Below are 16,782 nucleotides of genomic sequence, written 5' to 3' on the forward strand. Positions count from 1 at the left end.
TTTCTGAAGATTAGAAAGTTATCTTGGCTAAATGAAAGCACACTGTGAAAATATCAGTGAATCTGGGCTTAACACAAATTGAAACAACAGAATTAATATAAACATGTACCTCTTTTTTTTCTTGTTCATCAGGTGTCCATTTCTGATTTGTGAGAAGATCAAATAATATAAGAGACCCTAAGAAAAGAACATCATGAGCAGGTATTAATGTCTTGGACAAAATAACAAATTGGGGGTGTCAGAACTTGACAAAGGTTCCAACCTTCTCAATCTATAAAATATAGATCCATAATTCTTGTTAGTTTTAAAAAAGCAATAATGGAGAAATTATTGATTTTACAATTTGAAAAGAACAACAAATGGAAGAAACTAGTTTTTTAAAAAAATCTATAACCTAGGAATCTTATCAAGGATTTTTTTAACTTTGTACAAAAAAAGAAGACAAAATCCTTCACAGGTTTAGGTTCTAATTATTTTTTTTGCTATACAGAAATGTATTATCAGTATATAACCCACTAGACATAAAAATGCAAGGAGAGGAACAAATCAACCAGCACTGCAAATTTTTAATCAAGTGGAAAAAAAGCTGCATACATTACATTCTGAAAAACTTGTGTTATGAAACACAAAGATCTAGTTTCAATACAAGATTTTAAATGGATTTTAAGATTTTAAGTGGAATAGGTAATAAGTGACCCAGTTTGTCCTGTTCTATATATATTTGAATAATGACAGAGCTCATCCCCAGATTTTATTTATTGATTTTTAAAATTTATATGCTTGCCCATCCTGCTTTATCCCAAATGAAATGATTTTAGAAGTCCTTACACCAAATAAGACCACTATTGACTTGACCAGTGTTTCCAACCTTTCCAGCTTTGTTGACCATGGAGGAAGGGGGAGAAGGGTTCCGTGCACGCAGCTGGCAAACTCATGTGTGCGCAGCTCCATTTGTGTGAGCAGTGCACTCAGTACCCACCATTCACGTAAGTGGAACATGTGTGCGCAAGCTCACCCACTAGTTGTATGCTGTTTGTGCAGTCCGTGGGCCGCGGCCCCAAGGTTGGGAACCCCTGAACTAGATTACCTAGATGTAGTCACCTGGGATTTCCAGCCACATTTTTTCCTAGAAAGGTCAGAGAATAATCTGAATGCAAGACAAGTACTCTATTATGAATTGCTCAAGATCATTAATACTTGATTAAAACAATGTATTTGGTTTTAATTCTTTTTCCTGTGATCTGTATATGTTTCAACTGTAAATTAATTTAAGATAATCATGCATATATTGTGCGCGCTCTGGAAATTTTTTTTCTATGTTGATCGAAGAGTCCAAAACATTTCTAGTCCATTATATTGTAAACTAGCTGAATACCCGTGCTCCACTGCAAAACTATGTGATCGGGCTTGATAAATCGATACTTATAGCTTGAAAATTAATGAGTAGTTACAATCAGCCTCTCCTCTCCCCATCTCAGCCTTGCCCCACAGAAGCCTCCCCTAGCCTATCCCCTTCTCTCCCTCAGCTTTCCCCACAGAAGCCTCCCCTATCCTAATCCCTTCTTTCCCTCAGCCTTGCCCCACAGAAGCCTATCCCATCCTATCCTATCCTATCCCCCTTCTCTCCCTCAGGCTTGCCCCACCGAAGCCTCCCCTATCCTATCTCCTGCTTGCTCCTGTGAAAGTAAAACTGAAACTGAAACTCCTCTCCTCTGTTTGTGTTTTGCATTTGGAACAGATTTCTTTTCAGGTGGGGAGGGGAATAGAACTCCTTAGCATCAGAGGGCTGTTTGGAAAGTGAAACAGTATTTGCTGTGTGAGCAAGGAGGAGACAAGAAGGAGCCTGGCCCTGGCTTAGCTCAACTGTTCTGTAGTAAAGCTGCTTGCTGCTGTGAAAGTAAAACTGAAACTGAAATTCCTCTCCTCTGCTTGTGTTTTGCATTTGGAACAGATTTCTTTTCAGGTGGGGAGGGGAGTAGAACTCCTTATCATCAGAGCATGTTAATAATAATATAGAAAATACTAATGCTCTGATGGTCGTTTCAAAAAATCCTTTCTTAGTGAGCAGCTAGAAGCCAAGAGGAACATACGTGGCAAATTTCAAGTTTGTAGGCTTTACAGTTCTGGAGATTTTGTGATGATGCGTGAGTGGTATTTCGCTTTTATATATATAGATAATATACTATATGCTAATAGACTTTTCATCAAAGTAAGAAAAATAATTATACCTAAGCTATGGCCGGCTATGGAGACGCCTCCTTTGAAATCAGGATTTCTCTCCAAAAAGAGCAGGTAGATCCGGTTCATTTCTGATGCAACCGTATCCACAATGGTTTGACAGTAGGTAGAGCTGTTGTAGAAAAACACATCCAGGATGGTATCATTGATGAAGTGACGTAAGCGGTTGATGCTTGGCAAGGTAATTCTCTCCAAATTTCTGTGAGTAAAGCAGAGAAGGACATTTAGAAAGAACAGTGATTTAAACAGTTCCCACTGACCACTGTCATTTTTCCTCTTAGTATTCCAACTTCTATATTCTGCCACTGAAGTTTTTGTTATTGTAAGGAGGCTTCACTACAAAAGCTGGATCAAAATAAAACTCACTAATAAAAATACTAAAGTACTCTTGTGATTGGTTTTATTAACCCATAAGCACAATTTAATTCAATGAACTTCCAAAACAACATAATGAGAATTGACCTGGAAATTAATTGTCTGTAATGTCTACATCTATCACACAATTCTTATCAAGGAAAGGATGATTTGTGGCTTGGCTTGGCTTGGCTTGGCTTGACTGAGATCACAGGAGATCTGGAAGAGTGAGGTAATATATCAAACTCTGAGACTAAGGAAATCAGATCTATTTTATCTATTTTATATACATTGTATAGAGTCCCCAAAAGTCTAAAATGCAAATAATCTATTTTTATTGCCTGCTCTTGCCAGTTACAATTGTAGCATTTTATGAAATGAAAAATATCTTTGTAGATCTCAGGCTATCTTCAACCTATACAGAAGCATTACAAAATGCACTTACACATCTACTCCCGTGTGTAAAGTACTGTGCCAGTTCACTGGAATAAATTCAACTCGACCAATCTGTTGTTGTTCCTGAGCTTTCTTGAAATGGGTTGAAAGCATGTTCAAGGAAACGCTGCGGAAGTCGTTGACTGAAGAAGAAGCAGATGACACTATTTGGAATCAAGGTAGCTATTACTGCACACTTAACAATGGGGAAGGAAAATTCAATTTCCTGGCAAGACCAGAAGTAGACTCAAATGGGAAACCAGAACAGGAAGAAGGGATCAATTCCTCTTTCTCAGCACTGTTTATTAGCATGCCTCATTACAAGTAACTTAAGGCACAACAACAACCAAGAAAGGTATGTTGGGTTGAGACAGAGTGATTGGCCCAGTCACCCAGCTAGCTTTCCTGCTTAAGGGGGGGGGGACTAGAAGTCAAATTCTCCTGGTTTTTACACCAGACTGTTCCAATTTATTTTTAGGGGGAACAAACACAATAAATGCAGAAACAAGGCTTCTCTACATGTCATCTACTGTAGTCCTAAAGTGTTTGTAAAAACGGTGCCTTCAAATCAATTTTGGCTCCTGGTTACCCCATAGAGATGCCTATGAAGTTTTCTTAGCAACACTTTTTTTTTGGAAATAGTTTGCTCTTGTCTGCTTCTTAGGCTGACAGATAAGAACTGGCTGGCTTGTGCCTAAGGCGGGACTAGTATTCAACAATTTCTATCTGGTTCCTGAAAACCACTACATCAAACTGGTTCTGTAAGCAGTTTGTAACTCATATTTATTAAAAAGAGAAGTCATTAGTCCTAGCAGTAGCAGCAATTGCCTGATTCTTGTTCTTCTCTCCAGTTATGATTCTGGAAATTTAGCATTTCCAGAGATACATTTTCTCAGAAGATTTGTAAGAAGTTCCCCCTAGAAGCCTCCTCATTGGCATGTTACTGTACAGGCAGTTTCTATAACAAGGTTACTTCACTAATGTATTTGCCCCTCCAAACTGTACTTATGCAATCCATTTTATGCAATCTATGCAGTGGGACCATTTTATGCAATAGGACAAGATGGACTTGAAACTCATTAACCTTAAAATGCTAGATTCATTGTGAAAAAGTGTGAAAAAGGGAAATGTCCAAGCAACCGCTTCAACTGCTTCTTCATTTAAAAATTAAAATGATAACAGCATTATGTAAACATTACTTTGGAGAACCTGGATTGCAAAGGATGTCATTGCTTAAGTCCCACCTCCTACAATACCAATCAAGATTTATTGATGCTTGTCTTAACACAATGTAATTTATATTTTCACAAATCTTGAGTCATAAGCTTTCATGGATCACAGTCAACAGAAACACAATCTTTATGTCATAGTAAAATGTGTTTTAAAGGTGTTGTAAAATTAATTCCCAAATAATTCTCAACAAAAGAATCCCATGTAATTGAGGGCTCCCTAATATGAAGCAACCATTATCGTTTGGGCATATCTTTCTTCGGAATCTGGCTCATCTCCTGGTAATTGCAATAGTAGCTAGAAATAAATGATTTCTCAACATCAAAGTCTCTTACCAAGTTGATTATAATGATGATAACAATGCTAAACCTATAATTATTGTGGAATAAAAGCAACTAAAAGGCATTGGTATAAATTAGTGGGTATGTACAGGTGGTCCTTAACTTAATTTGGTGATTGTTCAAAGTTATAACACCACAGGAAAAAATGGCTTAGGAAAAGCCCTCACACTTATGAGCATTGCAGCATCCCCATTGTCATGTGATCAAAATTCAGATGCTTTACAACTGGCATATATTTACGCCAGGGTAATGTGATTTACCCTGATCTCTCCAAGATGGCGCCTGCCACCAGAGAGATTCTCTCCTCACACAGTTTCCCGCCAAACAAAATGGCCGCCAGCTCCCTTCTGTGGAGCCAACTTCCCCCAAGATGGAGGCTCCCCTGGGCACTTTGCCAGAACCACGAGCCAGGCCTACCCCAGCTCCACGGTCCAGGCCTACGACGCCAGCCAGTCAGTTCAGCACTCCAGCAGCCCAGAGGACCACTCCGAACCTACAAGCCCCTTGCCGGGCCGTGCCTACCATGGCAAGCATCAAAGAAGCCATAGAGACCCTGGTTGCCATTCACCTTCCTAGTTGACTTCCAATGAGCAAAATTGGGGGGACGGATGGACTGGATTTGTTTAATGACTGATTTACTTAACTGCAGTGATTTGTTTAAAAACCATGCCCCAAAAATAGCAAAATTGAGTACAACTCCCTTAACAACCATGTTGCTTAGCAACAGAAATCCTGATCCCAGTTGTAGTATTAAGTTGAGGTTCATCTGTATTAGTAGCTCAGGTCTGCAAACCACATAGCATCCACTTGTACAGGAGGGCAAATTTGGAAAAACCTTGCTTTATATGGTTAATGGTCATGATAATATCTGTCAATTCAACAAACCCCAATTCCTTTTGGGGATGCAGAACCAGCAACTTTTCTTTTTTGCACTTACCACATTGAACGATACTCCGGAATCGAATATCACAAGCTGGTCCAATTCCATGAACAACAAAAACTAAATGATCAATTTGTGTTGGTTCCCCTGAAACAAACAATCAAGAATCTACTCAGGGTGCTGCTTCCAAAAAGATACCAAATCTTATTATATCTGGAGTGTCTTGGTTATTTGCAAATTAAAAATGCTGGAACCAGATTAAACATTTGATAATATTCAAGCTTATTCCAGTTGATATTATTTTTAGAATGGAATGGAATAGAAATGAGGATGGGGATGGGACAGAATGGAACGAAACGGAACAGCACAGCTTCATTTGGCCAAGTGTGATTACACACAAGGAATTTGTTTCCAGTGCAGAATCTCTCAGTGTACAGTACATGCAAAACAATAGAAAAATCAATCAATTACAATAAAGCTGGAAGGGACCTTAAAGGCCTTCTAGTCCAGCCCCCTGCTCAAGCAGGAGACCCTATACCATTTCAGACAAGTGACTGTCTTAAAAACCTCCAGTGATGAAGCATCCACAACTTCTGAAGGCAAGCTATTCCACTGGTTAATTCTTCTCACTGTTAGGAAGTTTCTCCTTAATTCCAGGTTGCTTCTCTCCTTGATTAGCTTCCATCCATTGTTGCTTATCCTACCCTCTGGTGCTTTGGAAAATAAGTTGACCCCCTCTTCTTTGTGGCAGCCCCTCAAATACTGGAATACTGCTATCATATCCCCCCTAGGCCTTCTTTTCTCTAGACTAGCCAAACCCAAATCCTGCAACTGTTCTTCAAATGTTTTAGTCTCCAGGCCTTTGATCATCTTAATTGCTCTTCTTTGCACTTTTTCCAAAGTCTCAACATCTTTTTTGTAATGTGGTGACCAAAACTGGATGCAGTATTCGGATGTGGTCTTACCAAGGCTTTATAAAGCAGTACTAATACTTCACGTAATTTTGATTCTATAGCCGTTTATACAACCAAGGATTGCATTAGCTTTTTTGGCTGCTGCCACACACTGCTGGCTCATGTTTAAGTGATCATCCATTAGGACTCCAAGGTCCCTCCCACAGTTACTGTTTTTGAGCCAGGTTTTGCCTAATCTGTACTTGTACCTTTGGTTTTCCTGCCCAAGTGTAAAACCTTGCTTTTTTCCACATTAAATTTCATCTTGTTGGATAGGGCCCATTGTTCAAGTCTGTCAAGATCTTTTTGGATCTTGAACTTGCCTTTGGGGGTGTTGGCTATTCCTGCCAACTTAGTGTCATCTGCAAATCTGATGAGTTCCCCTTCTAATAATAGTCATAATAATGACACCAAGAGGAGAAAGTAGTATAAAGATGAGAAGGATAATAGTAAAACAGCCATACTACATGCATAAATATACTTTGACATAAGACAGTCTACAAATAAACAGTTATACAGATTCTGCTGTTCCTGTTCCTTTCTTCTGTTCTGTTCTCTTTACTTTTAAAAATCTTGCTCAGAATAATTTTCTAAAAATATGTAATACTTTCTTAATGTTTGTGTCATGTTTCCAATTTGTGTTAAGAAATAATCCCTGAGCACTCCTTGAGCAAAAGCATATTAAACAATTAAAGTGTGTTCCAAACAAAGATGAAAATAATTATCCACCATGAGGGATTTCAACAGATATGTTGTCCACTCCTCTCTTCACAGTCCTTGGCCGGCCTTGTTCTGCAGGACTCACACCCCAGTCGTCTGTAACTGCTACTGGTTGGTAATGTACCATTAACTTGAAGGAAAACAAGAAAAGCAAATCAGATCAACTAATCTGTGCTTTAATTTTTGTAGCACTGCAGAGAGGCAATTGAGAGTGATCAGGTTATGAAACAGCTACATTTATTCAAATATTTCTTAAATCCATTTAAAAACAGTAAACAGTAAACAAACGTCTGCCTCCCAGTCATTTCCCAAAGCCTGGCAGAGCTAAAAATACAAATTTTTGCTGGTCTCCAAAATGAGACCAAAGAGCAATGAAAAGAAACCACTTGAGAGACCCACAGCATTCCACAGTCATTGAGTCACAATAAAAAAAGCTCAAAGTTTAATAGAAACCAACCTTGGCTCTTGGAAAGAAAGCAACCTCAGCTGACCTGAGAATCCTTAGGAGAAAAAGAATCCTCCTTGCTCTTGTCCTACTAAGTTACAACAGGCAACTTATAGCAATCTAGACATTGCTGAACTACCCTTCCTAGCATCCGTCCCAATTGGTCATGTCCCTGGAGATGGGAGCAATTATAGCTGTCAGGAATACAAGTAGTCCTCGACTTACGACCACAATTCAGCCCAAAATTTCTGTTGCTAAGTGAGACAGTTGTTAAGTGAACTTTGCCCCATGATATGACGTTTCTTGCCGCACTTGGAAAGTGAATTGTTGCAGTTGTTAAGTAACAAGGTTGCTATGTGACTCTGGATTCCCCCACTGACTTTGCTTGTCAGAGGGTCACAAAAGGGGTTTACCCCAGGAAATAGCAACCGTCATAAATATGTGCTAGTTGCCAAGTGTCTGAATTTTGATCACATAATCATTGGGATCTGCAATGGTCATAAGTGTGAAAAATGGTCATAACTCACTTTTTTCAGTGCTTCTGCAACTTTGAACACACTAAACACACTTGATGGCCGTGACCGGGAGGATTTTTCATCAGGTTCGCCTGATTCGCCAGTTGCGTCCCTTTCTAGATCGGGACTCGCTACGCACAGTCACTCATGCCCTCGTCACCTCTCGTCTGGACTATTGTAATGCTCTCTACATGGGGCTCCCCTTGAGGTGCACTCGGAGGCTCCAACTGGCGCAGAGTGCGGCCGCGCGGGTGGTTATGGGAGCGGCGTGGAGCTCCCATGTAACACCTCTCCTGCGCGAGCTGCACTGGCTCCCGGTGGTCTTCCGGGTGCGCTTCAAGGTTCTGGTTACCACCTTTAAAGCGCTCCATGGCTTAGGACCTGGTTACTTACGGGACCGCCTACTACCATCAATAGCCTCCCACCGACCAGTACACTCCCACAGAGAGGGGCTCCTCCAGGTGCCATCGGCCAAACAATGTCGGCTGTCAGCCCCTAGGGGGAGAGCCTTCTCTGTGGGGGCACCGACGATCTGGAACGAGCTCCCCCCAGAGATACGGAGGATTCCGGATCTGCGCACCTTCCGCCGCGAGCTGAAGACTCTTTTATTTCATCAAGCTGGCCTCGCCTAAATCTTCTCCCTTTTAAGTGCAAATTTTAAATTTTAATGTGTTTTAAAATATGGGTATTTTAAATCATGGGTATTAATTCAGCCAAGTTTATTTAATTCATTTTATTCGATTTTAAATTTTTATATGTATGTGTTTTATTTCGTGGCTGTTCACCGCCCTGAGTCCTTCGGGAGTAGGGCGGTATAGAAATTCAATAAAATAAAATAAAATAAAATAAAATAAAATAATAAAATAAAATAAAATAAAATAAAATAAAATAAAATAAAATAAAATAAAATAAAATAAAATAAAATAAAATAAAATAAAATAAAATAAAATAATAAAATAAAATAAAATAAAATAATAAAATAAAATAAAATAAAATAAAATAAAATAAAATAATAAAATAAAAATAAAATAAATAAATAAATAAATGAATGAACTGCTGTAAGTTGAGGACTATCTGTATAGCTCAGGCAGCACATTTGAGTACCATAGGTTGCCAACTCTTCCTAGAATCTTGCAAGACACTGATAACCAAGTTAACCTTTAAAAATGGAACATATTTACCCTCCCCTAACATGACACATATAATTGTTCTCCCTGCTCAATATCCTTAATACAGGATAAGGAAAATATAAGAAAACATACTGTACATATGCTGAGCAAGATATCATCTCACTCCAATTTATCAAACATTTTAATTTGTTTTTTTTAATTTAATTTGAATTTATTGTAGAATGTACAAGACCTCATGCAAGAGCTCAGGGATGTATACATACAACTCTTTCTTTCTACTTTTCTTACAACACCTCTATAAACCTCCAGATGTAATTCTAACATGCATTTCTAAACTTGTTAACTGCAACTGGAAAGCTTGTGACCTTGGGCAATATCACAGACCATTAAGAGATTTTTCCTAAAGGAAATGAAATATTTCTTGGCCTATGCTCAGGAAAATTCTCCCCTCCCGCCCCAGAGCTATTCCTTGGGCACACAAAAACTTGTGTTGTACTATGGAAACTCTCAGAACTTCCTTAATGCAGTTCATATTATTAAGAACAAGCAACATGTTTCTTGGGAAGAGAAAAACATCAACTTTACCATACCTTTGGGTTATGTAATATGATTACTTCTCTGTTTGGAGATTCCAATTTTTTCTTCCATTCATCTAAGGTCACACAAATCATATAAGTGTCCTTCAAAGGAAACCAAAATAGAATACTTTGAGAGTCAACATATTTTTTTACTTTTACATTATAAAAATCTAATTCTATGTAAATTTTACTCAGAGTTGACTACTCTAAATAAAACCAAAAGTGTTGCAAATGTCTGTCAGTATCATCCTCTCTACATTCATAGGTCAAACAGAAGATGTCTGCAGAGGGAATAGGAAGGGAAGGGAAGGGAAGGAAAGGAAAGGAAAAGAAAGGAAAAGAAAGGAAAGAAGGAAATGGAATGGAATGGAATGGAATGGAAAGGAAAGGAAAGGAAAGGAAAGGAAAGGAAAGGAAAGGAAAGAAAGGAAACTAAGCCTTGTTTTCCACCGCTGTGCTCTCTAATAAGGTTTGGTGTTTGTTTCAACAAGACTACAGCTACAGTTAAAAAAAAAACCAAGAGAACATATTGCTGCATGTTTTCCACCATATGTGTGATTAGATATTCTTCTTCACTATCATGAGAATTCTCTGTAGAGAAATTATTACTTCTTTTTTGGTTTGCATGGATTACTATTTCAAATGGCTTGATTCCACTTTAATTACTTTGAAAGCAATTCATATTTTGAGTCCCAAAATAGAAGACTTAAGGTTTTTGGTTCAGCTTCGTATCATTAGATATCAGAATCCACTGGTTAGATTTACATGCTTTCAATTTCCAACTGGAACATACTACAAAATTTACTGCTTACAATCAAACAAATGTTTCTGTTCAAACTCAGCTGATGGAGGTAATATAAGCATTTCTGAAACGATGATGTTCATCCAGAATACAAACAAATTAGTGCCTAGGAATAATATACAACTAGGTGAGGGTTAACAGAGCAAAATGTGTATCTCTTGCTGTTACCTACAGTTTTCAACTAAATTCGCCACAATGAAATTCATTGTGTCCTAAAATGTCATTTCCCTCTCAAAGGATTTGGGTAGACTTGTCCTCACTTCCAAACAAATATCCAGAATGAAACAGGTACTTTGTAAGGAAAAAGGGACTCAAAGAACATAATGCAGCAAGAAATTGGAATATGAGCCATCCTCAGGTAATCAAGCCTATCAAGTAAGCCACACATTGTTCCTTGCAGCATGATGGTCAGCATACATTTCGTTCTAAAAGCAAAGCAGAAGGGCAAGGTATCTTGCAAAATCAAGACTGGGGTTTTTTTTAAAAAAAAATTGCATTTGCAGATGATACCAAGTCAACTTGGTCATGAAACAAAGAGAAGGGAAGCTACCAATAACTAAGGAAGAAGATCCAACTGCTCCAAGGGGATGGAGAGGACTGCTGAAGAGGCAGCTCTCATACAGTCCAAATATTTCAACTGGAAAGGGCCCCCTCAGTCTCCTTTGGATCAGAAAGAGCTGAATGACCAAGGACTAAATTAGATTCAAAACAGCTGATTCATGAATGTGGCCTCCAAAACCAAAAAGTTAGTAAAATATTTTAGAATTTAAAAGAACAGTCCTTGGAGGGATCCTGATTCGGTTCAAGGTAGCGCTTTTGTTGATTTAGTGATGCCCAATTATTTACTCACTAGAAAGCCCTGGTGGTGCAGTGGTTAGAATGTGGTATTGCAGGCTAACTCTGCTCACTGCCAGGAGTTCGATCCTGACCAGCTCAAAGTTGACTCAGGCTTCCATCCTTCTGAGGTCGATAAAAGGAGGACTCAGATGTTGGGGGCAATAGGCTGATTCTGTAAATTGCTTAGAGGGTTGTAAAGCACTATGAAGTGGTATATAAGTCTAAGTGGGTTTGCTATTGCTACCCTACTTAACAAAATAAATAAATATGACAGCTCTTATCGCTTGTTCTGTAGAAGAAATATTTTCTTTCCAGGAAAGAGAACATGTGGTAGGATGAATTTAAACTGGGAAAGTATCAGAGAGAGAACTAGTCCACATAGCACTATGAGTCTAATGGAAATTTCTTGACTGATATTTATATTTCCAAATTACATAAGAGGTCTAGTCACAATGTCCCAAGGAAATCAGAAAGATTTGCCAGAAATAAAAGTAATGCAATCAAGAATATGACTCATGTTCTTAATCAACGTTACCTCTAACTGTTCACTGAAGTTTTCAGGATATGGAATGTATCTGTTGTCTTTATCGCCCTTATAAAACCAAGTACAGCGTCTTACTTCCGATTCAGCTTCTTCCCAATAAACAGAATAGCGCACCCTTTTCTTTAAGTGGACATCATACCGGCCCCCTTCGGTCGGCACAATCAGTTCCTTGCAATGCTTGCCTACAGAACACAAGGGTTATCATGAAACTAGCTGCGTACTATCAATAGGGCTTTGTTAAAAGGAAAAGGCTGAAACTGAACACAAAGATGTGGGCGTGTGGAGGACCTCTAAGCCAAAATTCATATAGTTGACAACCATATTAATTATTATTTTTTAAGAAGACACATTACCTAGATGGGAAAATGTCCAGGAAAATACACTGGATAATATTTACAAAAAATACATCAGAAGGCAAGCGGCAGTTGTCTTGTCCCTCTGTTGTGGCCTATAGTTGGATTAATCCACTCATCTCAGCTTTTCCTTATGCCCTGGAAACCCTAATTTTATATACAATATACTGTAGATTTCCAGTTTAAATGATGGCTGATCTAGCTTGAGAATATCTGTATCTCATAACGGGTTTATTTATTTTCATGCATTTGTGTTATAGGGAAGACATGGACTCTGCACAGGGTAGAGAAGATACAATTACCGGTTATTGATGGACTTTAGTTGCCATCACTCATGATCACTGGCTACACTGGGTAAAGCTGAAGTTCAACCAGATCCACTTTTAAAAGGTCCAAATCAACAACTTTATTGTGTCCTACTATACTACAAGAATCTCACCAGACTACTTGGCTTCCCCTGGGAACAACCCAGTGGTGGGTTTCTACTGGTTCGCCCCGGCTCCGCCCACCTGCCCAGACGTCATCATGGACGCTCTGCGCATGTGCAGAAGGTTCTGTGCCTGCGCAGAAGCACCGGGCATGAGCGAAGTGAGCGTGCACACACGCACGCTCCCAGTTCCGAAACTGAAGCAAAGGTAAGTGAAAACTACTACTGGAACAACCACATAAAGATTCATGGAATTTGGGAAGGGTTGACCCCCCCACTCCTTCCTGCTTAGACAAGCGTTTCTCAACAGAAAAGAACTACAATCCAACAAGATGTAGAGGGTGCTAAGCTTTTGCTTTAGATACTTTCCCCCAACAGAATGGAACTGAGAATTAAATCACATCACCCTGCAACAAATACAATTAAAATGCAGAATTAACTGCATAAAAATTAGATCTTCTTTTTGGGGCATCACATTTCTACTTACTAGACTGATAAGCTGTTTCCAACTTCTCTGAATCTTGTTCACTGAATGGAATCCATTTCTCTCTGGAATCTACTGTCCTGCAGTGGAACCAGTGAGGAGAAACAGGTTCATATTTATTGGCTGCTTCTGCTTCTACAGCTTCATAGTAAGTGGATGAATTTGAATTAGAAGATGGAGAGGCCTCTGTTGATTGTTGCTCTGTTGTGGACATTGTACCGCCTGGTACAAACATGAAAACGAAGCAAACAAGCCAAGAAAATAATGTTAAAAACTTAATTCATATTTCACTCAGTAAAAACTTATGATTTATTTTTTGTGAAAAGGGACAATAGTGTTTTTTGTCAAAAATGAAAAAAAAAAAAAGAATACTAAAAAGCTGCAAATGAACCAACAGCAACTGCAGGTGACTCACTTTTTAAAAAGCCCCTGGAACCATCTACAAATATATAGATAGCAACCTTATTACCAAGCAAGGCTGGAATGAGCAAACGAATGTAATTTTAGCTCAACTGGTTGCACTCCTGAGTCTAATTCACATACCTTTGTTGAAACTAAGCTAACAATGCAATCCTACACACACAAAAAATGCTCCTGAGTTCACTAGATTGTACTTTCAAATGTGCACAAGATCAGCACGTAAATTGTATTTTACAAGAACATGGAAGAACACTTTATGCCTAGCAACCATTCAATCAAAAATAACTTTGATACTCAACTCTATATATTTCACATACATGTGGAATATAAATCTTAATATATTTCCCTCAACAAGGGAATTTAAAATTTAACAACTAAGGGCTCCACAATTACCCCAGTGCCCATACAAAAGGGGTGTGTGAACAAAGAACATCTATAGATTGAATTGAATTTTGGCACCACAATATTTGCACTCAAGCAACACTGATCTGATTAAAAATGGTTCATGTACCCAAAATGTGTTTTTCATAATTTCTGTCTGCTCTTTTTCTGAAAATTAATGATGTGTTAATTTTCTTGTTTTCTGTTCAATTTTTTGCCTGCTTCTCCTGAAGAAACAAAATTAAAAGATACCACATGCTTTAGAGTTTAGAAACTTATAACTTCATTTGTAACAAAAAAACAATGTACAAATAACTCAAACTTTCAGAGTTCAAAGTTTACATAACAAACTTTGGGAAGCAACTCAATTACAAATCACATACTTTATAAAGTAACAAAGTAGCTAACCCTGTAAAACTGTTAAAAATTCAGGAGTGGACAGATTTCATTTTTTTCCATCCCCAAAATGTGTATTCTTTTTTAAAGGGGAGGAGATAGTACTCATTGCATCTCATTTTTGGAAATGTTACATTTCTAACTGTGCAACTGTCTCACTAATTCAATTTTTATTTTTGCCACTACACATTATGCTTAAATTAAATAACAATTGTTATTTCTGCAGGGTCCTCCAGATTGTCCCATATCACTTTGCTATACAGCAATGGTTCTCAACCTGTGGGTCGGGACCTCTTTGGAGGTCGAACCACCCTTTCACAGGGGTCGCCTAAGACCATCGGAAAACACATATTTTCAATGGTTTTAGGAATAATTTTATGGTTGGGGGTCACCACAACATGAGGAACTGTATTAAAGGGTCGCAGCCTTAGGAAGGTTGAGAACCACTGCTATAGAGGCTATAGTATTTACAGCGAGACCTTCGGCATTAATATGGTACCCAAATATCTGCGAAACTCCGGTTCTTTATGAAAAATCAGGATGTGATTTACACACACTATGCTAACCTTGTGGATCATTCATATAATCCACAAATTTAGAGTTTGCAGCATAAGTGAAACACCAATTACCCAGTCCCATTCAAGGATAGGCTTTCGCTGGCAACAGCCCAATGATAAATGTGGATAAATATGGAAAATGTGGACATTTACAATTCTTGCTCCCAGCTTCATCAAAGACATTGTGCTCCGCAGTGGCAGCACGCAATGTGATGGATTCAGCCTGGAGAAGGAGCTGGAAGAAACGTCCTTCTGTCACGTTGGCATGTGCCCACTCCCAGCCATTGTTGATGGTACCAAAGCCCCATTCAAGGTCCCGTTGCTCATCTTTGTTAAATACGGTGCCCCTTTTTCTCCTGCATGTGATCCATCAGCTTCTGAGGAGCTTCTCCAGAGGTCGCACCTACAACCAAGCCTTTGGATGACCCATGACTTTTCAGCAGTTGGGCAGCCTCTTCTCTCCAGGGATCTCCCTGCTCCCATCCCCATTTATCTCCTCCCGTTCTAGATAGGCAGCCTTGGAAATCCAACCCTGGGCAGATTCGGAAAAGACCTGGGTTCCGCTCCTCTGCCCACCTCTCAGGACCCATGAAAGGGATGGGGTCCCCCCCCCAGGTGGGGCCCCCTAAGCTCCCCCCCAAAGGGCAAGAGATAAATGTGCCAATTACAACGCTGAGTAAATCCAGAGGCATCTCCTTTATGCCTGGGCAATTCATTTGACAGGCATTCATCAAGAAAGGAGGGAAACCGCAAGGAAAACCCAAAGGAATCCGTGGAATGGTCCCAGGGAAGAGCACATACACATACACACAGACACAGACACACACACACAGACAGACACACACACACACACACTCTTTTACTCAGCATTTTGCCCCTGACAAGCATCTCCCGGGACCTCCATCCCAGCCTCCAAGGTCGCTGCCCCGTCCTTCCCCGGCCAGCCGCATCCCTTCCAACACGCATCCCTTCAACGTCTGAAAGCGCCGACCCGGAGAAGGTATAATTGCTCCCTCTTCTACCGTCTCCCCCCCCCCTCCCTCAAGCCTTTTTTTTCCCTCTCTCCGGCGCCAGATTAGCTGCCCGGCCCCGGTTAAAAGCTCCTTCTTTCCCCTCCTCACCTCACCCGGGTCGCGAGATCCCGAGCAGCAGGCCTCGCCGTCGCCTCACCGCCACGGCCGCCGCGGCTACTGACAGACGCGGCGGCGGTTGAGGGTGGGCGGGCGAACGCCGGGCAATGGGCCCGCCCAGAGGGCGTGGCCGAAAGGAGGGGGCGGGGCCTCGGGTCAGTTTCCCCGCCAGGCGGATTTGTGCTGGGCGAAGCTCCGCCCCTTGGAGGTTTCTGGGCACCCTCCCCTGGCGAGGGTAGAGTAGGCTGGGGAAGGGAGGCTTGTCTTCAGAACACAGCGCTTTGCGGGGCCAGAGCCACTCCTAGGCTTCCATCCAGGTTGTATGTATGTATGTATGTATGTATGTATGTATGTATTTTATTTTATTTTATTTTATTATTTTATTTTATTTTATTTTATTTTATTTTATTTTATTTTATTTTATTTTATTATTTTATTTTATTTTATTTATTTTATTTTATTTTATTTTATTATTATTTTATTTTATTTTATTTTATTTTATTTTATTATTTTATTTTATTTTATTATTTTATTTTATTATTTTATTTTATTTTATTATTTTATTTTATTTATTTTATTTTATTATTTTATTTTATTTTATTTTATTTTATTATTTTATTTTATTTTATTTT

The 16,782-nt window shown here is 39.3% G+C and overlaps 1 protein-coding gene across 2 annotated transcripts in view; it reads right to left on the bottom strand.

The window, feature by feature from the left end:
• DDHD2 (DDHD domain containing 2) overlaps positions 1-16,201 on the bottom strand; it is a 30,240-nt gene extending 14,039 nt beyond the window's left edge. The window contains exons 1-9 of one of the 2 annotated variants that reach the window (XM_070952558.1): positions 16,142-16,201; positions 13,270-13,488; positions 11,994-12,184; positions 9,832-9,921; positions 7,161-7,281; positions 5,536-5,625; positions 3,038-3,170; positions 2,229-2,437; positions 110-177 (exon numbers count right to left, since the gene is read on the bottom strand). In XM_070952558.1, coding sequence (XP_070808659.1) covers positions 110-177; positions 2,229-2,437; positions 3,038-3,170; positions 5,536-5,625; positions 7,161-7,281; positions 9,832-9,921; positions 11,994-12,184; positions 13,270-13,480 — 1,113 coding nt within the window. In that variant the 5' untranslated portion in view covers positions 13,481-13,488; positions 16,142-16,201. The remainder of the gene's footprint in view (positions 1-109; positions 178-2,228; positions 2,438-3,037; positions 3,171-5,535; positions 5,626-7,160; positions 7,282-9,831; positions 9,922-11,993; positions 12,185-13,269; positions 13,489-16,141) is intronic. The other variant, XM_070952559.1, reaches the window with a different exon arrangement.
• Positions 16,202-16,782: the final 581 nt, after the last annotated feature.

The sequence above is a fragment of the Pituophis catenifer genome, unplaced genomic scaffold (assembly GCF_029215685.1).
Source record: "Pituophis catenifer annectens isolate HBS135680 unplaced genomic scaffold, rPitCat1.0.hap2 SCAF_12, whole genome shotgun sequence".
Taxonomy (NCBI): Eukaryota; Metazoa; Chordata; class Lepidosauria; order Squamata; family Colubridae; genus Pituophis; species Pituophis catenifer.